Consider the following 25,547-nt stretch of genomic DNA (forward strand, 5'->3'; position numbering starts at 1 on the left):
CTGTATGTATATCTCTTGATCAGGGGTTGATGGCCCCAAAACTCTCGCTGTCGCAGGAGACTTAGCTTGGCTTCACCGCGCATACCATCAATTTTTGGGCAAAGTTTACATATATACAACTAGTGGACCTGCGGCCTCCTCGATTCATGCCTGCAGGCTAAACATTATCTATCGCTATGCCGCTCAATCAGCATCTCTTTCCTTCAGTCACCAATGAATTACACCTCAGTTCGGTGTCAGAACGACTCCCTCATATTGTCGACTTCGGATGTTCTCCAATGTCTGATGGAAGTGCCGGCGGCTGTTCTCAACTGAAGCAGAATCTTGTTGGTTGCCGGCCAGATTAGAGTGGATGAGTTCAATGAGACCATTGAGGTACTTGGTTGTGACCTGCTCGAGTTAGCAATTGCCCCAACAGTTCCAGGACCGAGACTCACTGATTCGTTTTGTTGGTCAAAGTAATACACATAGCGGTCCAGAATCTCAACAAAGAGTTCAATCGATGTGGCCGTCTCCATGCAGGAATCGGCAACACGAAGGGCACGCTGAAGACATTCGAGTACTCGCTTACCATCACGGTAAAGCTATGCAAGTCAGCTAGGGTCCTTCGTATATGGGTTGATACATACCTCTGTCTCTTCCGACTCGCCATTCGACACCATCGGAGTCGCCCACCACAAGTGACTCGCCAGATACACAGCGCGGCATTGATCAGGCTTGCGTAGCAGTTTGCTGCCGTGCTGTGCGCACTTGGTGATGAGAGTGTCGTAATTCTCCTTTCCAAAGTTGCGTGTCTGGTGAAGAGCAGTAGCAATCACACAGACAGCCTGGAACTGAGCCTTCGAATCCGAAACTGCCTCCTCATACACTGTGAAGGCTTGCGCAAAGAATTCATATGCAACCTCTTCAAACCCGGTCAGATCGGCTGTTTGACCAGCAGAGGCAAAGAGACGCAGCGCCATCTCTGCAGCCCCAGAGCCGTTAACACGGGTGTACAACGTGCTGAGCGCCGAGTGCATGAACTTGAACAGAGCATTACTCTGTGTCTCCCAGTTGTCGTCAAAGTGCTCACGCTGCTTGAACTTTCGCGCCAACTTCATGCATGCTGTGATAAGAGGTGGCGTCGTCGTGCGAATACGCTCGTTTCCTTCCGAGTACGCCTTTCTTGTCATTTGGAGCAGCTTGAACTGAGTATCGTTGTCCTCGGCCTGCAGCAAGTGCACGATCCTGGCGAGCCATCCCTGCTCCTCCATCGTCTCGTCTGTCTCCACGGGACGTCTTTGGGTAACACCTGGGTATCCTTGAGGCGCCTGGGAACCTTCCTTGATGAGGACCTTGAGTACCTCCAACACGTTCTCGAGCTGTTCTGTAGTCGAGATTTTGGTCTGGTTCTTGAGCAAAGTGCGAGCGACGCCACCAGCAACGGCTCGGCGGGTAGGGTATGATTGCGACTGGAAGAGAGGAACGTAGGTAGGAAGAGACAAAGCAGTGAAAGTGGAAACATATCGGTTAAGGGGCGCCTGAAGAAGAGCAAGCAGGCTCTGCTGAGCAGGAGGCGAGTGAAGGTCGGCATTGTTGATATTCTCTCGAACCTTGGTAGTTGCGTAAGCCAGGATCTGGTCAACGTAGTCCAGTCTGTCGGGATAAATGTTAAGCGCAAGGTTGCAAAGTGACACCAGGAGTGCAATAATGTCTTGCACAGGGAGATGCTGGGCCTCCACCAGGTTCTTGACCTGGGCGAAGAAAACCTCGTAAAGCTGCACGGTGTCTGTGATTGACCCTTGACCGTTCACAGCGGTGGTTTCCGTATCCGCAACTGAAGGTGTAGACTCGGCGAGTGTGCTAGAGTCGTCGTTGCTGCTCTCACCAGCAGTTTCCTCTGGAGTCTCATCGGTGGCCTTGGCTGTAGACTCCTCGCCCTCGGGTGTACTGTCGGCATCGGCGGATTCGGCATCTTCAGTAGACTCACCCGCTTTACCATCAGTTTCAGATTGCTTAGACTCTGAAGGTGTGGTTGTTGATGCTTCTTTTTGAAGGTTTACCTTCTCCAACAGTTTTGCCAGTGCATCCGCCTCAATTTGAGCTCTGTCGTCCGACTTGTCCTCCGGCCCATCGCGTTCAGCATATTCAGACAATCGATCCATCAGACCAATTACAATGGCCTTGACGTTGACATGGGGGTTGAGGCGTGAAACGGCACCAAGGAATTGGTCCAAGGTGTGCAGGTGAAATTCGTCCGGGAAAACTTGCGTAATCACCTCAAGGAGATACTCTTGGGCGAGAACGTCCCGGCATTGAACCACCTGCTCTAGCAGCGGTGCTAGAATACTAGACTTGTACGTTTCAAGATCAACAAGCTGGCTCAGGCGTACAATATTGCTGCCGACCAGTAGCTGCAGTTCCTTTCGCTCCCGAATTCGCTGCTCGCGCTCTCTCGAGTGGCCTTGGTGTTGTAGACGAACCCATAGCTTATTCATCTCGACGAAATTTGTAAGCACGAAGTTGATGGAATCGCTAATGTTGCCTTCAGGACCGTCACTCTCAGTAGTTGGCAGGTAGTCCCTCGCTTGGCCAGACAGGTAATATCGGAGGAAGAGACCACGAATAGGATGCTGAACGCCTCTGCTCATGTCCATCATGTCCTTCATGAGCTCCTTGACAGGCGCATCTTCGATGGCCATGTAGGCGGTTCCCACAGTAATCATAAGATACAATCGTGGAACGATGTTGCCTGCATACTGGACGAGCTCGTATAGGTCGGCCAGGTGGTTGACAGGGTGATTTTCGCGAAGATGGACAGATAAGTATCGCAGGGCGTCGAACACTGACATGTACAGCTCGTAGTATTGCTTGGGTCCAAGACTGCTTGTGCGAAGCTCAGAAACCAGAGTCGAGCTGCCAGAGTCAGCGATTGCCATTCAGGGGACCGAGCTATCTATCGCGGCAATCATATACATACCAGCACTTGAGCGCATCCATTAGCTTTCCAGGAGTATCGAGACATTTGCGCATAAGGGACGTCTGCTGTCGCACGGCAACGAGAGCATCTTCAAGCAGACGAGCCTGGTCCTCGGGGGGAGCTGGCGTGGCCATCTTGTCGGGCTGTGACGGCGGGGTAGCTCGGAGTAGGTCAAGACAAGCCAAACCCCTAGCAATTCACTAGAATGCGACTGTGATAGACGCAATGGTGAAGGAGATGGCAGCGGGAGACGGAGGATGCGCGGAGCTGTCGGGTTGTCGTCGATAGGTTGCGCCGCATACAAGGCGCAGAACGAACGGAAGCGATGACGATACGGGGGGAGGCTGAGATGATGGATTGGATGGATGGGTTGAGGTGGGCCTAAGCTCCGCTGGAAGACAGCGGATAATGGCGCTGTACCAGTTCGTCTTTAGGCGGCAGGGGCTCTAGGTCCGTCCCAGTCCCAGCCACCGGAACGGACTCAGTTCTGGAAAAGGAAGATACCTTACACGGCGCAGGGACTCATCACGTGGTGTCAGGGAGTAAGTCGTTCCTGCGTCTGAGATTGTGGATGAGATATTTCCAATGATAACTGAAGACGTTCAACTCTGTCAATTCACGTAAACCCAATTGCTTCATTCTATCGTCGGGCGTTTAATCTTCGTCATGTTCAATTGTGTTTCATCAACAACATGTCCAAACTAACCAATGCCAATCATACTTAGTTATGGTTAAATAAAACTTCAATAACTCCTTGCAGTGCAACATGATTTCTCAACTGCGACAGCTCCTCAACGCCTTACTTCATATGCTCAATGCATCTTTCAATTTTCCAAACTCGTCAGACACCCGTTCCTCTCACATTTTCTGGACCGGCCGAACACTCCAGCACCACAATACTGTGGTTGTCCAACTCGCGCAGGAATCCCCAGATCATCGCGAAGAAAGTCCACCAACGACGTTTCAATCGAAGATGAAAATGCGGCGAGGACCAGCATCATGTTCGACTCGGGATGAGGCAAGTTGTGAATATCAGCAACAATGACGACGTCCTTGATCGTTTTTATCGTTGCCAGTTCCCTCGCCCATTTCAAGCTTTCATGACGAGTTGTATATAGCAGCCGAAAGTCAGATACCGTCAAGCTCTGCGGGCCGTCCCATGGCCCTCGTGGACGAGCGCCCTCAATGACAAGTGTCAACTTATCCAAGCTTTGCAAACTTCGCAGCGAACGACACACAGAGGACCAGTCATATGAATCTGGTTCCATCACATTTGTTGGACTGCGCTTGTAGAGGCTGATCTCCCGGACTAAGTCTCTAGTGCGTGGCGTCTTATCAGTGAGGAAGGGCACCAAGGCCTCAAGGTCTTCTCCAAAGTGGAAAGCATGCTTTGTGTACAGGTAATGAGAGGCTTCCTCTCGGATTTTCCTGTTGATCTGCATAACTGCAGTGTGCATCGATCGGCGGGGATGAGGGTCGGCGCAATATGTCGTTTTGTATGACTTCTTTGCGATAGTTCGCTCCATTATATGATATGCTGACCGTTGGGTCTTCGAACGGCACGCCTCGTATTCACGTTTCGACTGATTTCGAATTGAAATATCTTTGGTCCCGCCGTTATCGAGAAGATAGTCGTATATCAGCATGCGAATCTCGGGCGGGATTCGCAAGAGCATAGGTTCTTCTGCCATGATGGTTGAGTTGCGTAGCAGTGTTTGAAAGAAGGCGGGAAGAGTGGAAGTGATTTCGCAATGCCTTTCAACCGAGGAATTCTTTTTTGAAGAACGCCGATGACTCGGTGATGTGAGTTTTGGTGATTGTACTTGTCGATGGTGGTGTCGACGAGTCACTAACACGGTGACGGGCAATAACGGATAACGCGAGGGATCTCAGGTCAGAAGCTGCTTCTTGCAATACCCACAGAGATAACAAAGACAGGACGATGCTATCGTGCAGCGGCAGCGCGACAACTGCCTTATTTATGTCTGCAAAACTGATGAGCAAATCCAAGGGGTCCGTCCATCAAGGTGCCCACTCCCCGGACCTTGACGACTCAACTTTGGGGCCAAGGTCGGCTTTGTCAAACCAATAAGTTCATAGGTACAAATCCAAGACCATTGAGCCAAATCTCAACGCAGATTCGAAGTGACTCAAGCCCGGTCACCTTGCCGTCGGTGTGGCAGCCTTCCCCGTCCTTGCTCTCCGACCACCTCGTTTTCGTGGGGTAGTTCTTGATAAGGCAATCTGCTGTGTAGGACAAGGTGCCCCCCTACCCCCCAACCATACTCATTGGTTCAACCGCTAGCTGAAGTACAACTCCTTTAGCTTCTTGTAATAGGTGCTACCAATTTTGAAGCCATTGACGATTCTTGCATAGAATTGCAGAGATTCAGCCATCCACTAACATAGAGAGTGGAGTGTAAGACTCTTCAAATAAGAGGACGGTCCGTTGTCTTGCGGACTGTGGCCCAAGAGATCGCATCGACCCCCACCACTCACACGCGCATCGCGGGCCCAGAACTGTGAATGACGGGATTGAACTAAAGAAGCACTTTTCCCAACCTTTTTACAAGCTGAATCGCGTACAGATGCAAGTCCAACAGAGGGACAGGTTCCAAGAAACACCAAAACTTTACCACCTTGTTGACGCACGTGATCTAACGCTTGTACCTGAGAGACGTTTCTTTGTCATTGAGTTCAGCTAGCCACAGGATCGTCCATAAAGAACGACAATGATCTCATAGTCACTAGACTATCAACCTCTTTGTGGTCATGCACTCTCCAATGAGCACGGCGATGTCATATTTCCCGAACATAATTCGCTCGACAATCTCGTCTAGGGAGCTACTTGACTGACACTGAGAGCTAAACGTGCCTGTGTAGTCTACAGTTCTTAGAATACGTCGTGGTTCCAACCATAGAATCACGCACTGGGTTACAAGTCTCTCATGCCGTTCTCTATTCTAGAGGCAGTTACCCGACCCATCTTCCGTCGATGTTGCACCGCGAAACGATAATTTAACTTATCATGGAGCAAATACCGAGTCATGCAAGTTGGGCTAAGGATGCTGGCAAATGTGCTTCTTGTTGCGATAATGGGCCATTGACTTGGCGAACCGAAAAAGTCCGTGATAGTCGGGATGGCCACTCTTGTTGGGGTGGACCATCCAATGCAACTATTATAGCGCCATCTACTCCGTACATTGAAGATAATGATGAGGGTGCACATCCGTTAACACCTTCAGAGACCTTGGAGGTTGATCCGACCGACTCGGGTCTTGGGGCCCCCGGATTATCCTCAGGGGGGCTCATTGTCAACTAGAGTCGAAGGTGATATGACGCTTGCGAGTTGCTGGGATGTTTCTTGAGAATCTCATTCGAAATAATGAAGATGGATGTCAATGTATAAATCGTCTTTTCTTCCAGAAGCTCACATAGAAGTCTCGGGGATTGCGATCCTTGCTAGCGTTGCATATCTTACGTCTTTGTTATCCGCTGAAACACCATACATGCGCTGCTGACATCTTAATAAGCATACTTTTTGTTTTACACACGACCTTTGTCTTAGAACCATACAGTGCCCTTCTCTCAGGACTCATCTGAGCTTTCCGTATTTGAGGGGTTAATCATCTGAAATATGGCGAACCAGTTCTTTTTCCGCGACGCTTCTGCATCATTCAATGATGCTCAGTTCATCGCTGATGCAATGGACTCGACTATCCCCTATCTTGTTGCAGCGGGAAACGCTGGCCAATGGGGAACTGAGCCTCTTTCTAGAAAGGAATCATTCACGCAGAAAATGTATGATGCTGTCTCAAAGTCGGAGCAGTTCTGTAGAACGGGAACTGGTGATCCCGAGAGAATATTTATTGCCGAGGTTGAAGACAAACAGACAGACTCTGAATCCACTGCAAACGGAAACCTTTCCCGTCGTGTGGACGAGAATGGAAAATCCTTTGTGTCTGTTGGCTTCGTCAAGATTGTTGAAAAACAGTTCGTGGGCTATCTGAAAGAGTCCGAGACTTTGAAAGCCCAGGTTGAACCTGCGTTGAATAAGGGCAAGTTTATCTTCCTCCAATACCTCGTCACTGATCACCGAGTTGGTGATAGACGTCGCGGAGCTGGGGCTGCTCTCCTTCAGAAAGTCAAGGATTATACTCTTGAGCGTGGTTGGAAGACGATCTGGCTTGATTGCTGGGATGGGGGTAATGGGCAATTGGTGCAGTATGTTCCCAGAACGATACCCTCGACTCGGGTCATTTCTAATGACTACAGGTACTACGTTGATCAAGGATTTCATATCATGGGGAGCTTTAGGGATGATGATGACGATGGATCTTCATGGAATGGCAAACTTTTTCGCATGGACTTGCCCTAGAAACTGCTACCGAAGCAAGCGCCGTGTCACCGATACTGCTATCTCTGTGTACATTCACTTCTCCAGAGGAGCTGTATCAGCGAAGCAGCCAAAGAAGGGGTCCCGCCCTCCAACGACCCCGGCCTCAACAGCCAATTTCCTCAACTCTTGATTCTCCTCCTTACTCAGCGTCACCTTTGCTGCTCCCACGTTCTCTTCGAGATACTTGATGTTCTTCGTGCCAGGAATGACAAACATGTTGGGGCTCTGCTCCAAGATCCAAGCCAGGACCAGCTGCGAGGATGTAAATCCCTTCTTCTTGGCCAACTCATTGAACTGGTCCACAATCGTCAAGTTCTTTTTGAAGTTGTCACCCTGGAACCGCGTCAGGTTTCTCCGGGTATCTGTCTCTTCGAAGTCATCGACAGAGCGGAAACGGCCAGTCAAGATACCACGACCAAGGGGTGAGTAGGCAAACACCGCCACCTCTAGCTCTTCGCAAGCCTTGAGAAGGTTTGTTCCTGAAGCCCCTTCGATGTCGAGTGTCCAGGGGTTGTACTCGACTTGTACTGCTGAGATGGGATGGATGGCGTGGGCTCGGCGGAGAGTGGTAGACGAGATCTCTGAGAGGCCCAAGTACTTGACCTTTCCCTCACTATGTGTGTGTGAGTCCTGCTTAGCTTATTTCTGGGTGGAATGACTTACTCGACCAATTGCTTCATGGCTTCCACAGTCTTCTCAATAGGCACATCCTCTTTTGCACGATGCATGTAGTACAGATCAATGTGCTCAACACCAAGCCTCTTCAAGCTGCTCTCAATACTCTTCCTCACATGCTCAGGCGACGAATCAGTAACGATCCCTTTCTCACCCCCCTTCAGCCCAAATTTGGTCGCAAGGAAGATATCCTGACGCCGTTCGGGGTGAAGCTTGAACCATTTGCCTATGACATCTTCACTGTCGCCGTAGATGTCAGCTGTGTCCCAATTGGTACAGCCAAGTTCCCATGCACGTTCGAGGAGTTTGAGGCGTTCTTCATCAGATCTGGGGATATTAGTGAGATTCAGCAATTGGAGATGTGATTCGTACGTGGCTGCTCCGTATCCGACGCTGATTCCCATAAGACCAAGACCAATAGATGGGATCTTGGGGCCACCCTTGGTGAGCTGTCGAAGAGGGAGTTGGGCTGGAGGAGCCATGATGTAGTCGACTTCTCAGAAATGGAGTTTGAGCAGTTGGGGGAGATGTTGGTTGGATGCAAGTGGCCTGGTGTTTAATTTACCAAAGAGATATGTTCATGAAGACAGAGAAACTCTCTTCCTTTTATACATTTCCAACGCCTCCTCATCATTATATTGACTCGTCCTATCCTAGTCCAGGTTACGACCTTATTTCCTGTGTCCTTCTTTCATATTCGTTAGATCAATGTATGGAACGGGGTTAGCTTTGCGCGGACATCTTCTCATCCCCACACTTGCGGCCGAACGACTGCTTGTCTCCGAAACTCTAAGGCATCTTGCATGAATGACTAAGAACAGCCTCGGTCTCGGGCAATATTTGTTCACCGCGAGATTCGTATCAGTGCAGGTCTGCCAATCAATAGAAACTAAGTCAAACGGGAACAGAGAATCTTGAATTCAGATCAAGGTATCGAAAACCACAAAAACGCTGTATTACACTAGTCCCTCTATTTTGTCTTGCGCCTCGCCTTGAATGTCTTGAGCGGATCCCGCTTCCTTGATCCAACCTTAAATCCGCGACCCTTCTTACCCTTACCCTTATGACCCTTGCGATCTTTCCTGAGTCCCACAAAGCCAATGTCGTTTGTTAAGGCCTGTTTACCATCTTTGGGTAGGAGATACTCTGGGATATGCTTCAGGTGAGCTTGTTGTCTAGCAGTTCGAAGTTCACCGTCGTGGCGAAGATGGGCGAGTTCCGTAGGGTTCTCCTCGAAATACCTGGGCCATTGTTAGGTGAGTTTTGATATGGTGAGTTATTATATAAATATCCTTACCGCTTCAGCTTCTCACTCTTCAACAGCTCCTGTCGCAGCTCTCTTGTTCGGGCCTCTCGGATAGAAACCTTGGTGACCGCACGTAGAGCATCGTTCATTCGGTACCGGAAAGGGTCCACTTGCTTCATGTTGAAGTTGTAAGGCTTCACCTCTTTTCCTCGCTTGGCTTGCTGCCTGATGATCTTGGCCATCACCTTCTCGTCATTCTCTGAAGTTGGTGTGGACGTAGGCATGTGCTTTCGGTATAGGTCTTTGGGGACAACGAATGACAGGGCCATGCCAGTCTGTCCCGCTCGCGCTGTACGTCCTATTCTATGTGTGTAGGCTGATGCTGTCGTGGGGAGATCGAAGTTAATGACTGCGGAAACCTTCTTGAAATCGACACCTATAAGTGTTGTTAGTGTAAGTCCGGTGCTTGGGTAACTCCCTGTCATATAAATGACAGCGCTGGGCAAACATACCTCTTGATACACCGTACTCTTTATCAGCGCCCCTGGACTTCTTGGCCTTCTTCTTTGGTCGCTTTGCTTCCGTCTCCGCATCATCTCCGTCGCCCTGCTTCTCGGCATCCTCAGTCTCGCCTTCAACAGGTTCCGCATCATCTCCCATCATCTCATTCTTCTCATCAGCGGCAATGATGATATCGTAAACGTGTTTGTTGAACTCCTCCACAACATGAACTCGCGAGTTTAGGGGAAGTTCGGAGTTCAAAATACAGCTTCGAATGCCGAACTGCTCAAAAAAGAGCTTGAGGCGGTAGCATCGGTCAATGTCGCTCACAAAGATAATACACTTGCCCTTAATCAACTTAAGCTTAAAGATGACATAGGCGAGAAGGAACTTTTCATCTTCACCACACCTAGTAATGCGTTAGCAACTAGGCTCTTACATCTGTGTATCAGTAAAACGTACTTGGCCACAAATTGGGTGATGCCCTCGCCTTCAGCCTCCTTCTCCTTGAGATCCAACAATGTCGGGTCACGCCGGAAGATCCCCTTGAGTGTGTCGACCTCATCTGTAAGAGTAGCGCTCATCATCATGACCTGAACACCCTTGGGAACCGATCGTGACAAGTTCTCCAGGTCCTCATTGTAACCGTAGGAAAGAACAAGATCGGCTTCGTCCAAGATAAGATGTGTGAGTTTGTCGATCGAGAGTGCTGAAGAGTTGACGTTGTGCCAGGCAGTCGCAGGGGTTGAGATGACGATGTCGGGGGAGTTTGAGAGAAGGGCGCGCTGCACGGCATTGGAGACCTTGTCGGTTAACTTGACTGTGCTGATGTCCTTTGCGCAGAAGGAAGCAAATTGTTCGATGGCCTTGAAGACCTGGTCGGCGAGCTCGCGGGTCGGGACGAGGATTAGGGCGGTTGCGAAAGCTGTAGAGTCGGTCTAAGCACATGCCTGTTAGCAGGATCTTCAGGGATAGGATATCTCGAGAATCAATCGGGGTGGCATACAGCTTTGCGCTTCAGAATGCTAGATAGCAAAGGCAAAACATAAGCTGCCGTCTTTCCAGAGCCACAATCGGCCTTGGCCAAGACGTCTTGTCCATTGAGAGCCAAAGGTATCGCCTTCCTCTGCACTAAAGTCGGCTTTGCAAACTTCTGCTGAGCGATGGCTTGTAGCAGTCTAGGATCGAGACCGAGATCGACGAAGGAAGTCTCATCCTCCTGCTTCTGCGCAGGCTTCGTAGGCTTTTCAACTTCGATAGTAGCAGGCTTTTCGTCAGTAAAGACTTCTTCTGTTTGATCGCGCTTTCTTTTCGATAAGGACCCCATCATGAAAGTCGGTTGCTGTGCGGTGTTGGTGTTGGTGTTGGTGAATGTCGAAGAACGATGGCGATTTCTCAACTGCCCAGAGATGTTCTTTTGCTGCTGGGTAACTTTTCCTCCAAATTTCCAGCGGGCTGAGGGGCAGTTACCCGGCAGACGGCTAGTTGATTGGCTGATCAGCTCTTGAGCTAGCCTTTTTCGGCTTAGCCTGAGAAGTTGAAGAAAATCGTTCAGAATTCGAACTTTTTTTCTGCTTATCGTGCTTATCAATACATGCACCTCGAAACTTTGCCTAACCTTATTTGGCTGGGAATAGCTTCACGTTGCTGTTTCAATCATGCTCCTCAAGGTATCGAAATCCTACAAACTGGAGGCACATGACTCCAAAGGTCTAATCCCTGCAACTCGTATTTTTTACTGGTTTCTTATCCCAAAGCCTTTGCACAGGTAGGTACCAGCGACAGAGGCATTGACAACGTCAGCCAACATCATTACATATCAAAGTCGACTTCACTACGATCATATAGCAGAGGAAGACGGAGTCAGGCTTGATCATCAATAACAAGTATATTCATCGTTCGCTCAGTTCATTATATCCCGTGTCCCAAAATTCCAGGCTAACAGGGTCCCAAAGAAAACATCATCTATATCCCATTTCTATCGGTTCTTTTTTTCTTTTACTTTCATTCCCGTTTTACCACTTGATGACAGGGTTGGGGAAGTACTCGCTTATGAGCTCCATGTAGTAAGGCTTGAGTTTCTCAGCATCGGGCACACCGTCGCTCTTGGAGTACAAGTCATAGGGGTTGAAGGCATTGACAGCCTTGAGCATCTCATGGTCCTTGTCGCACATGAGGTGGCGATAAGCTCCCTCGCGGTGCCAGGGGTAGAAGGAGTGGTAGCGGATCATGGCGAGAGCCTCGTCAGGGAGAGTGGACTGGTCCTTGACGACGTGGTAGAGGTACTCGTCGTGACCCCATGAGAGCATGACATTGTCGAGACCACAGTTGGGAGAGTAGATACCATACTTGGTGTTGAAGTCGGGGTTGGTAGCATCGGGATTACCCTCAACAAAGGTCTCGGGGTAGATGATCTTGTCGGAGAAAGCACAGCCAACTGGGAATGTGTCACCGACAACGTCCCACTGACCCTGAGTCTCAAGCTCGGGGAAGAAGAGCATAAGCTTGCCAAGGTCGTGGATGAGACCAGTCAACTGCATCCATCGAGGCTTGCCATCGCGGCGGATGGCCTCAGCAGACTGAAGAAGATGCTGGATCTGAGAGAGGGAAGTATCAGGGTCAGACTCATCAACAAGAGTGTTGAGCTTCTCCATGGCCTCCCAAATGGTCATTTCGGCACGAGGACGAGAGGCGTTGTAGAAGCGGTTGCGGGCAGCGAGGTTGTAGGCGACGGTCTGCTTGTGGTGCTGCTCGCGGTAGAAGTTCTTGACGCGGTCGGTGGCATCGGCGTATTGGCGGAAGGTGTTCTTGTCCTTCTCCTTGTCGAATTTGGATGTCTCGTCGTACTTGATCACGTTGACATCGTCGATCTTGTCAGAGAGAACCTCGAGTGCTTGGCCATCGTGGCTAGAGAAGTCGTCAACGACAGCACTAGGGGCCATTGTGAATGTGATGTGTGTAAGTGAAGTGATGGAGGTAGTATCAGGTAGGTTAGAGAGAAGAGTCTTGTATTGCTCTTGAAGATTCAGTTGTAGCTGAGAGCGTGTGTGAGAATGATGATGAGCTTGGAGGATCGAATCTCAAAAGACGTGAAAAGGATGGTCTTAAGTAGTAGTTGATGTCAAAACTATCCTTCGTTACAAGTCAACCTCATATCGAGAAGTTTTCGCTTTGCCCGCCCGCGCACACCATCAACGGATCCTTTCCCCTTCTCTTTCCCCCGCATAATCAAACTTGAAGTTGGGTACATGACCAATCTGCGCCGTCTGAGTGGGTGTTTTTGCTCTACAATTCTCGTCAAGTTTTCGAGACTTGGTCGAGATCTGGAGAATGGTGGAACTCTACGGGCAGAGTTTCTAAGTCGAGAACGATATATCGGGTTAGATCCGCCGTGGAGACGCCACTGAGAACCCTGGCTTCTCGAATGTTTTGTCATAAGCGGTTAGCTCCGCCGGCTATAACTGCTTTTGGCCGTCGAAGAGACACAAAGGATAGCATCACGGCGGAGGCTGTGGAGATGTTGTCGACTTTTACCTCAAAATGCCACGTTAATTCAGCTTTGCTAATTTCTTTCTACGTCACGCGGGGGATTGACCGGGAAGATTGCCGGATCTCAAGACCCTTCGCAAACTCGGAGACTCTGGTTCAAAATGTTCTAGACGCAGCTACGTATCGCTTAGATCTCTGGGGCTTCATCTTGCGTGGTAGCATGGGGATTATTGCTGGACCTGAAATGGATAAATACGGCAAGACAGACAGCCTCATGTGATCAACATCAGCAGATCTAGGAGTCGGGGTAGAGCACGCCAGGGCCACAATCTACAAGTTTGTCTCTGCAATATAAGCTTTGAAGGCTGTGTAATACATCCACTATCCAATACCTATCAGCATTATAGGATTACAGCTTACAGCGTTGCTCCCTAAACTTCCCCATACGTGTGCGTCTTGGTCTAGGTCCATCTTGAAGAGAGGGCAAGCTGAGCCGGTCCGGGGTTGAGGTTGGGGTTGGGGATGGGGTTGACGGAGTTGTTTCCGATATGGTCCATATTTAGATGATCCCAGAATCGCTAAATTTCCCCGCGGCTCAACTTATGTTATTCCAGGCATGGCAGTCTTGGGTCGTGGGAGATCAACTCAACATCGGAGTCTGGCTACTGGTTCCTCGCCATCGTGGTAATTTTGTCCGAGTAGGCCAAGAGTTTAAGCGTCATTCAGCATACGAGATCTTGGATTCCGCGCTAAAAATGACTGGTCCCTGAGTTTATTTGGTTAGTTCCGGAGAGCTCGATTTCGAGGGTTTGCCTTTTCAAGTAAGACTCTCCGACCATTGGGTCACTGTGCAGCTGCGACGAATCGTTGATTACCTAGCTATCAGCCATATTCTTCTCTCCTGTCACCTGGTTCAAACATTGTATGTTGGGCATTTCGACGAAATTGCGACTTATACCAGACCATTTCGCAGAAATAATCCGAATAATTTATCCTCTTAGTCATCTGCTCTGAGACGGCTCTATCGTGGGAACAAGAGAAGTATCTTAACACAACTGCACCTCTTGAATCGCCCAAATGTTCACTTATATCTTATGCAATCCACGCCTTCAATACCAACCCTTGACGGTCGAATCCTTTTTGTTTCGACGCTGACTTTTAGCTGTCTATTGTGTCGTTCATGCAAATTCTCATGCCACTTAACCTACACCATTTTGTTTGAGTCGCGATATTGTATTGTCAGCACTGCCTACTAGCTCACCACGATGATCCTACTCTGCATAGAATTGAGGAATGTAGTGTCTCGTCTTATATGTCGTGCAGATATCAAATATACAGGAAACATAGTATGTCTAAACAGATTTATGCGGGCTCAATTTCGCGGTAATAGTTAAAATTGCAGTGACTGTCAGATATATGTGGGAAATTTATCGATTATTTGAAGCAGTATGCTCGTTATGCACCACTACTAAAACAAGAATCACTATTATTGAAGTCGTGATGCCTTTGGCGATATCTGAGGACCTATATTCACAGAAAACTCTAAGCCAATGGTAGAGGATGGCATTGAAAGGACCTGCTCAAGATCCATAGGAATAACACTCGTACGTGCCATTGCTTAACATAGAAGTCAGTGTATTTATGAGAGGTACTTGAGTCATGTCTAGGTTTATATCAGGAAAAGGCTAATGAATAAAGTTTCCATATATAGGTGAGTGAATATATAGTCTACCCACAGGGCTTGAACATACACGTCCTTGTGCCCGGAAACTACCAGGTACAACTGCGGATAACAATCTTATTGTAGCTACCCTGTAGATAGACTTGGTATAATGGGCAAGTCGTCGTCAAGCGACGGGAAACTTGAATCTTAACTTCTGCAATTCAAGTACTAGATGATACTGAGCCTCTAAATAAACAGCATAGTCTTCACAGGAAGGATATTACAGAACAAGCAAGAAAAAAGAAATCGAAACGCAGATCGAGCAGGCTGTTGGCAAGCTGTGCTGTACATGTATAAGAGCAAGGCTTGAAAGCGAAGCTGAGAAAACTTGATAATACTTGAAAACAAACAACACCCAGCAAATATTCAAATAAAACTACATACATTGCAAAGTTTCAAATGATAAATAGAAAAGACTGAGTAGAAGTGATAGACATCAAGCCCTTCTGAAGATTGAGTTAATGGCCTTGTAGGTTGAGGCGCCTGCTCAGCCCACCCTTGCCAGAACACCATGTCCTCAAACAAAGTCAAATCCAAGTAAGATCCAGCGTATTTGGAACCAGTCGCAGTAAGAGATGAATGGAAAAGCAGTCAATTTGTCCTCGTCCATTGAAATTGGCCTGATAACCAAATAATATCAATGAGTGACTGCCGAGAGCTTCAAGTTCAACTTCGAAGTATGTGGGCATGCCTCGACCCCCAAACTTTTCAAGGAGAACTTTTAAGCCCTTAGTAGCCGAGAGGGAATCAAAACGGGGGGTTTAAAACTGTCTGATACCCTCCTCGGCATCTTACCACGTCTTGTCCCCTGCAAGAAACCACAGACGTTGGTGCTGCCCATTACATCCTTCTGCATATGACTCAGAGACGGGCTCAACCCGAGCCAGTCATGCAAGACACAATCAAGATGTTTGATGTTCAGCATGGATCAGGTCTATCACCATTGTAGGCCATGCCTTTCAACAGGGAAGCAAGATGATGGCCACAGATATCCTTGTTTACAACATAAGCGGCGTTGGCAGGATGTCAAAGCGGAACATAACCCACAACGCATGAAATATGGCTGTCTTCACCAAAGCCTCGTTTTGATGCAAGACCCCGAAGTCGGCTATCGTCAACCGAGCTCGACAGGCCGAGATCCCGGCCGATATCTCGAGTCGCTCCAGACATCGGGGACGTCCGGGCCTCGGAAGCCACGATATCCACCACGGCAGTTGTGACTACAAGTTAAACTCTCAAGGTGACATCCGGGGCTCCTCATGCTCCGTGCAATGCTTTCCCGTGAAACTTTGATCGTCGTTAGAGTCGCAAGCAAGGGCTCGATCGATCGATGAAACTTCGGATGTTCAAGGAATCAACTGCAAGTTGCGAGTCAAGGGAGCGGGATTTGCCTGACGAGATAGTGTCATCTCAGATCGATTTGAGCCGAAGCAACTAATGCATAATTTCTAGGTGACAAGTTTAATACCAGGTGTTTTAGAGGCCCAAACGCCAAACACCAACTCTAAAATACCTTGAATCCCTGCAACGGTCATTGCTTCTCCGGCAGCACAGATGCAAAGACACGAGAAATTATCAAAATTCAAGACTCGAGGATAAGGCTGCACTTGAAACAGCAAGAAAGTGTCCAAGCGTAAGGACCGGTGGTTTCGTGCTCAATACTGTTTCGTACCTGGAAATAGCAACAGAAACAGTAGTAAAAGAACGGTTGGAGGCCCAGGATCCTTGTTGCTGATCGTGGTAAATGAAATTCTCTATACGGTTGGTCCAGTCTCGGAAACTCGGATAGCATTCCATACCCTGTCAATGGCAGCAGCGACTTTTCCGTTTAGTGATTACTACAGAGCACATTGTAGCAGGCCAGCATCCGTGCATGTGGGTCATCGAGGTTAAGCTTCTTGTCGAGATTCTTGAGCCTCTGACCAAGAGCCCGAGAGTATGCTTGTACCCTTGACTTCCTTGATAACTGGGTTTCAAGCGGGTACTGCGCCCGTCGAGGTTATGATTCGTCGGTCCGAGATAAATCATATTGGTGCAACACATCTGTGATCATTAATAAGACGCTTCATTCCGAATGTCTTGAGACTATGTTCAGGAGATGGGGCATCTCCTCTCCCAACAGGTCCTGAAATTCACTCAGTTGCTAATAAGCGACAATGGTCACTGGACGGCCTGGTTTATCTCTTTTTGAATATTTGCATATTCCGCCGTGGATCCGATATGTCACTCTGTCTGATGCGTTGCAATTGCACCAACCAGAGACTTGACTGGTGACACAAGCCGCGGCAACTCACTACGACTAGATTCTAAAAGCCTGGCTTGGTGACCAAGATATAACTCATCGCGAAGAACTCCCTCTTCAATAAAACTGGTGTGGAGAGGACTTTGCGCTTTGACTATCGAGGTCCACTTATTGGTACGTCGTTGAACTAGTTATATCCGTGTTTGTTTCACCCACGAGATGGGTATAATCTGTTCTTTAGCGTAACTGCCGAGTAAAACGGCCGTTGCTAAATGTGAAAATCAGGCCATACATATGTTGTACCCTGGATAGTGGATGCACTCAGGCTCTTAGACGTGATCAAGAATAAACGCCCCAAGGAAGACTGCATCCGACGATGCCCTGAGTGCCTGACCTGGCCTGGGTCATCTGCTATGTATCAAGGGCATTAAGCTTGATGCCGCCTGGCCACTTTTGGCTTGGCCATCTTCACTAATCGGACTATCTGAAAATGGCCCAGATCTGGATCTCACCCGTTTAGTAGTTGGACTCTTCAAGTTGCCTAATACAGACAGATCTGCTGAGGAGATCGTGAACAAATATCATCGCTGGAGGGTGTGTGATTGACAGTGTCATTTGCTACGAATAGCGAGATACAAGATACCAGTCAACATGCTAGACTTTGCATGCTGTCTAGCAACGGGGGAAAATGGTTCTTGGGGTGTGATTGCGCCAGGAAGACACTCTCGATACGTAAGTCGGAGTCTGCTGCGACTAATAAGAATCACATGCGCAAGTCGCAGCCACTTGCTATCGTATCTATGTGATCAAGTACCCAAAGATCTTTGGGGCGGATTTCACGTAACCGTTTGTTAACAAGGGCTAGCCGGGTAGCGCAGATCAGTAGGTTTAACCATTTTTGGAGGGGAATCGTTGTTGCGATGTTGAAGTAGCTTTGGCGAGAGTCAGAGCATCCCACTTTGCAAGCAACTTCCTTGCAAAACTGCCTTGGAATATCCATATTCGTAGAGGGACGACGAGGATACTGCTTTGTTTATCCATTAGCCTGCATGCGTAGTGTTGGCCGGGGATGGGCTGAGCTCGTACCCAAAACAACGGGCAGGCCAAGAAGATGGTTGGTGATCAGATCAAGCCTCTCATCGGCCTGTGGCACGAGCTGCATGTGCATCTAACAGTGCATCTAACAGTGCAGCCTCTAGCCTCTCGTTAATAATTGATTCCCTGAGGGTGTGATGTCAAAGGCATCGAGTCCACGCAAGAGATGACAGGTGCCATTCTCCTACCAGGGCACAGTGGTTAGCACAACACTCACCAGTCCATCAAAACCCTGTCGAGGAGGGGTTATCGTTGCGCCAATCCCCTGTCCGTAGAGACAGCCAGGAACCACCCTCCTCAGGAACGTCTCGAACTGTGGATGGCACAATGGGAGGGAATTTCGAGGTCCACACCCTGTCTGCCTCGAGCACGAGATCCGTGCGCACATCCAGAAGTGTAAGTCTTGTTGTCTCTCTCCACACTCTCGGGAATATCCCTCTGAGATAACTCAACGCTTCTTAATAGACTAGGGTCTTGATCGATCCACAAAGCCTAGCTCGCATTTCATGGAAAGAGAAGACACGTCTTCTCTAGCAGATGCATGCTGACTGGACACGACTGCGGAGATGTAATGATCGGAGGAGCCCTCGGGATGGCAGCATGGTAAGAAATCGCCAATGCCTACAGAAGAGGCTATAAGAAAAGCCCCCTCACCTGAAAAATCAGTCACAATATTGTCCTTATGATGAACGCTTTACCAGCTCCGTACCTTGAGGAGTTCTCCCGGCCGGGAAACTCGGACCCGCTATGTAACCCTTACTAGCCCTACGGAGAATAATCGTACAATGGGATGTTGCAATAATGATAGGAATCATCATGGCTTTGAACCAATTCGAGTCCGGTCCCCTGGAACTGTTCCTAGGTGCAATGAGTCCAATCCAGGGTCGGTTTCATGTCCACAACAGCCACATAGCGTGGATTCCACGGGCGTTGTTGTGCCCAGGCGATGGACTTGTGAACTTTGTCTTTAAGAGTTGCAGACTACTGTAGGTTTAACTAAGCCATTGTCGATTGCCTCTCCGATGCGTTGCGGATCACTCCCCCGCCAACTCAGCCTGGCTTGACGTTGCATTCTGGAGCGGGGTTGGGGAGCAGGAGCTTATGCCCGACAGTGGCAGAGCGAATCTATAGTGCAGTATTCGTAGCTGATGGAGGGCATCACATAGCCGTATCCTCTTCCCAGTCTAGCCAGTGTAAAGTGGGCTCGATGGTGGTTAGTTTCCCATGATTAGCTGAGACTAGAGTGTGATCAGCGGCTCTTCAACCTTGGATTGCTAGTCAACTCTTTCTATCGGCGCCCTCCGATCCCAGTTGGTGATGTTCTGAAGAAAGATTTCTCTCCACTTGCGGAGCAAAACGACATCTATCCTAGGGTGATGAAACAAAAGTCAGTGCTTCCATCCCAGATGACGAAAATATACAGGTAACTCTAGCCTTAGCTTAAAGGGCCTTTACTGATTTCATATTAGCATCCTCTCCTGAACTCTCGAGTTTTCTTACTCCCTGAGGGCAATCCCCCATAATATCTGTTTATTCCCGAAAGAGGATAGAAATCTTTGCGGGCGCCTGTCGATCCCGGAACACCAAGTGGGCTTCGAGCCAGGAGCCCGGTTAGCCTAGTTATTATGTACGAATGCTTCATCTCTGTGTAAAGTACTTACCACGAAGGTCTGGCATTGCATATCGTATCTAACAGTGGCGCAGAAAAGAGAGACTGGAGAGCTGTGCCTTAGCAAACCAAGGCAGAAGGAGACCATTTCGAGGAGAACTTCGTTCCTTCAACGGGGAAAGCTTGATGATGTTGCACTCGCTTACTTCGTAAAAGATGGGTGTGGTCAGCCCATCTTGTGGCTACCTGAAATGCAAGAGCCACCAGAGAACGAACGATTTGCATCTTGATCTCAATCACTAGCTTATTCTCGAGACCCGACATCTTTCTCTTGTCTGTTCCATTCCTGTATGTAAGGCCCTGCCGCCACGTATCGAGGTACCGATTGTCCGAGCTTCAAAGCCTCGTAAGGCGTGAAGAGAGCCATTCAACGCTTTGTCGATAAAGTGAAACGGGGGTCGAGGGGCTGTAGCAGAGGTTCAACGGTCACACAGTTTCCAGGAACTCGGCAAACCTTGTGTCCTGTGGCTCACTGAGGACGCAAGGTCTCGACTCCAAAGCGCCAAAAGCGCCACCAACGATCAACCTTGATCCTCGTTATGCATGCACCTTGCTGCTAGACGGACGGTGGTGCCTGTGCCGTATTGAACTGCCCAAACACATTCATGATCGATTGAGAAGCGAGCTTATCGAAATCCAGGATCACTAGCGACCCATAAATCTGGCATCGAGGCTTCAACGCACGAAGCAGTCAGTTATCAGGATCGACAGTACTGAATACAGTCCTTGAAGATATATCCAAGCAACGGCAGTTGCATCAGGGACCAAATTGTGCTGTTGATTTGTATCCGATCGTTCATACGCCCGCACCTGGTAGACATTCGACTGTAATGCTATCGTAGACCCCATCAGCTTGCCGATAACTGACCCCGCAGATGCTTCATCAAGTCTCACATCAATTGCTGTGCATAACTTGAGCCACAGGCCTATTCTGCGCCATGCCAAACATGTCTTAACTTACCTTCAATCTGATGCCTTAGTTCATCGCTGCGGTCGGAAAGCTTGCTGATCATCTCACCCACTGGTTCGCTGCTGAGGATGAACTAAAAAGATATGTTCATATCCTACTAGCATTCAAGTCCTTTATCAGTTTCCCACGAGCTTAGTACCTTGTCTAGTCCCAAAGTTCGCCCATCTCGGATGCAGAAAGATATGGGCCGGGCCTGGGGTCCATGGAGCTTGCCAAGGATCAAGCTTTCTTTCCGATGCAGTGTTGCTTTCGTTCATGAGTCTTCGGCCGAGTTGTTGTGACATAACAAGCAGGCCGCTTGGGCTCGGCCGCTGTCGGCTTGCTATGCAATGCAACATCCTTCGACCATCGCCATGAAAGTATTGCATAAGCAGCGATCGTCTTTTAGGCTTGTTGGCGTGATTGAGTCTAGACCAATCATGCTCAGCAATTGGCTTACGACGTTGGTGCTGGGCCGCCGCTTCTTTAAACTGAGGTCAGAACAACCCTCGGAACTCACCGTTTCCTCTCAGTTTGATAAGTGCCACACCAGCTTAAGGAGAGGTATTGCCACATCGAGACTTAAACCTCTGATGTTTTCCCTTTCATCTTGAATTGGTTTACCAGGTCCAGAATATGCAGATGTGGCTTCCGATGGCGGCCGAAACTATTGAGGCCTGGCCAAGTCTCGTCTGGAAGGGAATACTAGTACCTCTTCCAGGAGTATGAGAATTCAAACGCCACCGTGCCTACTTCCAGGTACAACGGTTTGCACACTTCCGTATTTAGTTCGAAGCCCACTCAATTCAGGACGAAACGAGACGGATGGCGGAGTCGTAGGCAGATCACAACATGTATCCCCCGTTAGCCTTAAGACTTGATTGATGTGTTATTATTATACGAAGGCGTCCAGGTCAATGCACATTCTCCGGGCCTGTGGGAAGCTGGTGCAGGCTCGGTATCTCTGAGGAGACATGGGACTAAGATTATCATCCGAGAGGAGTCCGGACCAATAAGATGGAAGATATGTGAGTGATTGGGGGGCCTGTTGCTGGCCCCAGCAATGCCGCAGAAGCAATGGCAGGCGTTGTCTAAAGCTCTCCCACTTTGATCGAAAGTCTATTTTCCCCTCACGGCCTTGCCTGGATTATGCCGTCCTCTGGTTGAGCACTAACCAGGTGTGCTGGTATAATGTGGCTGCACTGGGGTGAAAGCTGCCGTGCATATTTGATTGGCCTGGTTCCCTGGATGAATGTTGAGTACAACGTACTGTTTCGTAAGACCTAGAGTAAAGGCGTTCGGATCATACCTATCATATATTGAGTGAACCCCCCGTCTTTCAGTCGCTATTCGCTTGGTCCCCTCCTCTTTGATCTCTTTATGCCAATACGGAAAACAAAGTATTGTTCTTGCCTTGCTGTATCAGCAGCTATATCCAATTGACCAAAGACTGGCCAACCATCCAACTCTTACTTCGACCTTTGGCGTTTCTATCTCTGCCGAGCAACCCGGTATAAGAATCTACTGCAATCTGTTCGACCGGACAGACTACAAGACTCTAATGGCTGCCTTTATACACTCATATCCTCACCACATGGAAGCTCCTTTTGGAAATCCCATGAACATCATGACCGCAACCCCATCACCAGGGTGTTATATGACCCCTTCCCCATATTATACTAGAATACCATCGCCCACAAGTCGAGGAAACATGGGATTCCAGCCTGTCCCTGCACATGTTCAAGACCCTTCCTTCTTTGAAGAGGCCATAGGTAGTTCTCACCCACAAGAACTGGCACTCAGCTTCATGCAAGCGCAATTCCAGTATAATCTGGCATCCAATACTCATAGTGGCCCTCCTCCTTTTTTGGCTACATTACCAAGTAGCGAGGTCGAGCAAAGGCCTGTCCGCCGGGCTCGAAACCGAAAACATTCCCAGTTAAGCATCATCACCCCTAAAGAAGATAGTAGCACAGTAGCTGTGCCCAGTTCCCCAAAGCAGAAGAAGCGAGGCCGCAAGCCTAAAGGAGGAGCAAAGGAGTTGGGGAAGTTTCATCAGAAGATTGAGCTTGATGAGGACGACCTTCCCAAGGACCCTCGACGTCGACGCATTCTTGAACGCAACAGGATAGCAGCGACCAAGTGTCGTCTTCGTAAACGAGACGAAGCATCTGCCCTTGCATCCCAGGAACAAGCCATGGAAGACCAGAACAGATATCTTTCCTCCTGCTTCGACTCATTGACAGCTGAGATATATCATCTGAAAACGCAACTGTTGCAACACACAGACTGCAACTGTATACTGATTCAGAAATATATCGCCAATGAAGCCAAGAAGACAGTTGATGGACTGCTTTCTTGCTCACCAGCCTTCCAGCCCGACAATGACCCCATGAGCCCATATCGTCGAGGTTCATGCAATAGCGGCACCAGTCCCACGGAATCTCTAGGTGTGCCAACTCCAGAGTTTGAGGGAGTCTCACCAGCGTGGTCACAGCCTTTCCAGACAGGCCATGCTTCGTCATCAGAGGTTGGGGAGGAAATCTTCGAGATGCCAATAAACCCTTACAGCAAAGGGTCAATGCAGATGCAGAGTCAACCGCTCAACAGCAGGGCACCACTGCATCATCCCGAATCCGAGGTATATGCCGGCATGGGGCCTCCACCCCACCCCGTTGATGGTATCAGTTGGAATCCTTCATGGGGACTTTAGTGACGAGGCTATAATCCTGTACCGCCGCCTCGGGTATCGCGATCCTGTAGCTGGATTGAGGTTTTCGGAAGCGGACGGATTTAAAATCTATTCTGTATATACGATTATGGGTGAAGGCGTTTTGGCTTGTGAGGGACATGTTGTGAGCGTTCTGTATCAAGGGAGGTTAGCCAGTGTCTTTCTATATTATCCAGCAATCCAGAAGTCAAGATCAACTGATTTTCCAATGGAATGCAAAGAGGGGCGAGCTCTTACCAGCTGAACCAGCTAGCTGTGATCTGCTCGTCGTGCTTATCCTCTCGTGCTTTAAAAGCTCAATGACCTAAGACGCTCACCCTCCTTCAGTGGACATCGTTATAGTATGCTCATTGCTTGCTGAACTCACGTTAAATGAAGCAGTGATGCAGACATGTCCAACTAAGTTCTGGGCTTTGTTGGAGCTTTCACAGATTGAAACATTGTGAGCGTGTCAAATGCCTAAATGCGAGGTGGATCGCGCTGTTCCAGATCGAAGAGTGTGGGGTGATCCAGATCTCATGTTTCCCCTGCAGCTAATCGAACGTCTGCATTAGAGCATGCCGAATGTGGTGATGGCATCGGAGTGACCCACTAGGTTGATGGGCCAAATTCTCAATCGCCATCGCGAGCCTGCACGTCATGGTATTGAATGAGGTGATTCGTGTCAATAGTTGGAGAGCAGGGTTGAAGAAACTGGGCTGATGTAAAATGCTCAACGCCATGTTTAACTAAGTCGGATGAACACAAAATGAAATCCATGTCCACCGGGTTTCTACCACTGGGGTACCTGAAATGACGAACGGACTTTCCGTGATCAGTATTGCCTGCATGTAGTCGCAGAACAGTTGATGGCAATGTTGTGATTTCAGTCTCATCTGTTTTGATCTGGCCTGACAAAGCATAGTTCAATACTTGAGGTCTGGTAGTGTAATCGTATAGCTCCGAAGAAAGCTAAGATGTTGCGACAGTGATACCGCTAGATAAGAAAGCGCAACAGGGTTTGAGCTCGAGCCCGCCGGTATGAATCGGTAGGAGGTTATAGAGAAGTCCGCAGAGAAGAACCAAATTGTTGTAGCATTCTGAGTTTGGGTTGAGCCTCAGCTAGGACTGGGGCTGGGGCTGGGGCTGCAGCAGGGGGGAATGCAGGTTGAAGATCTCCCCAGCGGTCGGTAATTCAGCGGTGACAGCATCACGTTTCCTTGTAACATCGCTGCTAGCCGTAAACTAGGGGTTCCATTCTGCGAGGCGATCCCAAGTCGTTGAGGACAGGCCATACACCAATCAGCCTTTGCAAGGCGCATGAGCCGGTGAAGATGGCCAGACTGGAGTGGGTATGGCCCATAAGGATAGCTTCGTAACGACTAATGTATCCTTGTCGCAAGTCAAGGAAGTATGCCCCTTTGAGAAGTTGAGCCACATCGAACTTTGCCCTGAATATATTTCAAGCTGGACGAATCTGAAAACGCTCGGGTTACTTCTTTCAAATTCTCTGCTTGCAAGCCGGATTCGAAAAGCTTCTCAGTTCCGTGAGAAATCGAATTGGAGTTGCGCTCGACTTCCCAATTTAATAGACTCTGACAAGCATCATCATATAAGGTATTCATTGCCTCACCGCGTGAAAATCCCCCGACGCCCCAGCAACAAACATCCGCTGGGCATTTTCAACAAACATCGACGTACCAGTGCTGTTAGATGCTGCTTTCAAGTTTTTCTTGAGGCCGAGCTTCAATAACAAGCGCATTAGTCGGGGGAGATTTTAGGCGAAGGGAAAACCGTTAAGCTCGCCAAAGCGAAAGCGCCTTCCTACCTATCCATATCCCCTTGTCGAAAGGACATCACCATTGTGTCCTCGTGACTCAATTGATTGCG

The 25,547-nt window shown here is 48.9% G+C and overlaps 7 protein-coding genes across 7 annotated transcripts; 2 read left to right on the forward strand and 5 right to left on the reverse strand.

Annotated features, from left to right (window-relative positions):
* Nucleotides 1–5: 5 nt before the first annotated feature.
* On the reverse strand, nt 6–3,398 carry FVEG_08939 (hypothetical protein). Its single transcript, XM_018897829.1, has 4 exons — nt 2,960–3,398; nt 630–2,895; nt 438–584; nt 6–390 (listed from the first exon to the last, which is right to left on the reverse strand). Exons 1-4 carry the CDS (start codon nt 3,091–3,093, stop codon nt 226–228), a joined length of 2,712 nt encoding a protein of 903 aa, XP_018755580.1. The 5' UTR covers nt 3,094–3,398; the 3' UTR covers nt 6–225.
* Nucleotides 3,399–3,783: 385 nt separating this feature from the next.
* On the reverse strand, nt 3,784–4,650 carry FVEG_08940 (hypothetical protein; the record flags this gene model as incomplete). Its single annotated transcript, XM_018897830.1, has 1 exon — nt 3,784–4,650. One exon carries the CDS (start codon nt 4,648–4,650, stop codon nt 3,784–3,786), a length of 867 nt encoding a protein of 288 aa, XP_018755581.1.
* Nucleotides 4,651–5,451: 801 nt separating this feature from the next.
* FVEG_16484 (hypothetical protein) lies at nt 5,452–8,695 on the forward strand. The gene is made up of 2 exons (XM_018905700.1): nt 5,452–7,183; nt 7,235–8,695. The coding sequence occupies exons 1-2, from the start codon at nt 6,597–6,599 to the stop codon at nt 7,335–7,337; spliced, it is 690 nt and encodes a 229-aa protein (XP_018755582.1). The 5' UTR covers nt 5,452–6,596; the 3' UTR covers nt 7,338–8,695.
* Nucleotides 7,280–8,726, reverse strand: FVEG_08941 (alcohol dehydrogenase). The gene is made up of 3 exons (XM_018897831.1): nt 8,406–8,726; nt 8,022–8,360; nt 7,280–7,971 (listed from the first exon to the last, which is right to left on the reverse strand). Exons 1-3 carry the CDS (start codon nt 8,513–8,515, stop codon nt 7,392–7,394), a joined length of 1,029 nt encoding a protein of 342 aa, XP_018755583.1. The 5' UTR covers nt 8,516–8,726; the 3' UTR covers nt 7,280–7,391.
* A 169-nt stretch (nt 8,727–8,895) lies between these two features.
* Nucleotides 8,896–11,190, reverse strand: FVEG_08942 (ATP-dependent RNA helicase DBP9). The gene is made up of 5 exons (XM_018897832.1): nt 10,787–11,190; nt 10,243–10,718; nt 9,792–10,189; nt 9,331–9,715; nt 8,896–9,274 (listed from the first exon to the last, which is right to left on the reverse strand). Exons 1-5 carry the CDS (start codon nt 11,108–11,110, stop codon nt 9,004–9,006), a joined length of 1,854 nt encoding a protein of 617 aa, XP_018755584.1. The 5' UTR covers nt 11,111–11,190; the 3' UTR covers nt 8,896–9,003.
* Nucleotides 11,191–11,638: 448 nt separating this feature from the next.
* On the reverse strand, nt 11,639–13,031 carry FVEG_08943 (inositol oxygenase). The gene has a single exon (XM_018897833.1). It carries the CDS (start codon nt 12,720–12,722, stop codon nt 11,796–11,798), a length of 927 nt encoding a protein of 308 aa, XP_018755585.1. The 5' UTR covers nt 12,723–13,031; the 3' UTR covers nt 11,639–11,795.
* Nucleotides 13,032–22,481: 9,450 nt separating this feature from the next.
* Nucleotides 22,482–23,873, forward strand: FVEG_08944 (hypothetical protein). Its single transcript, XM_018897834.1, has one exon. The coding sequence runs from the start codon at nt 22,509–22,511 to the stop codon at nt 23,658–23,660; it is 1,152 nt and encodes a 383-aa protein (XP_018755586.1). The 5' UTR covers nt 22,482–22,508; the 3' UTR covers nt 23,661–23,873.
* The last annotated feature ends 1,674 nt before the right edge of the window (nt 23,874–25,547 follow it).

This window comes from Fusarium verticillioides, chromosome 5, assembly GCF_000149555.1.
Source record: "Fusarium verticillioides 7600 chromosome 5, whole genome shotgun sequence".
NCBI classification, from domain to species: domain Eukaryota; kingdom Fungi; phylum Ascomycota; class Sordariomycetes; order Hypocreales; family Nectriaceae; genus Fusarium; species Fusarium verticillioides.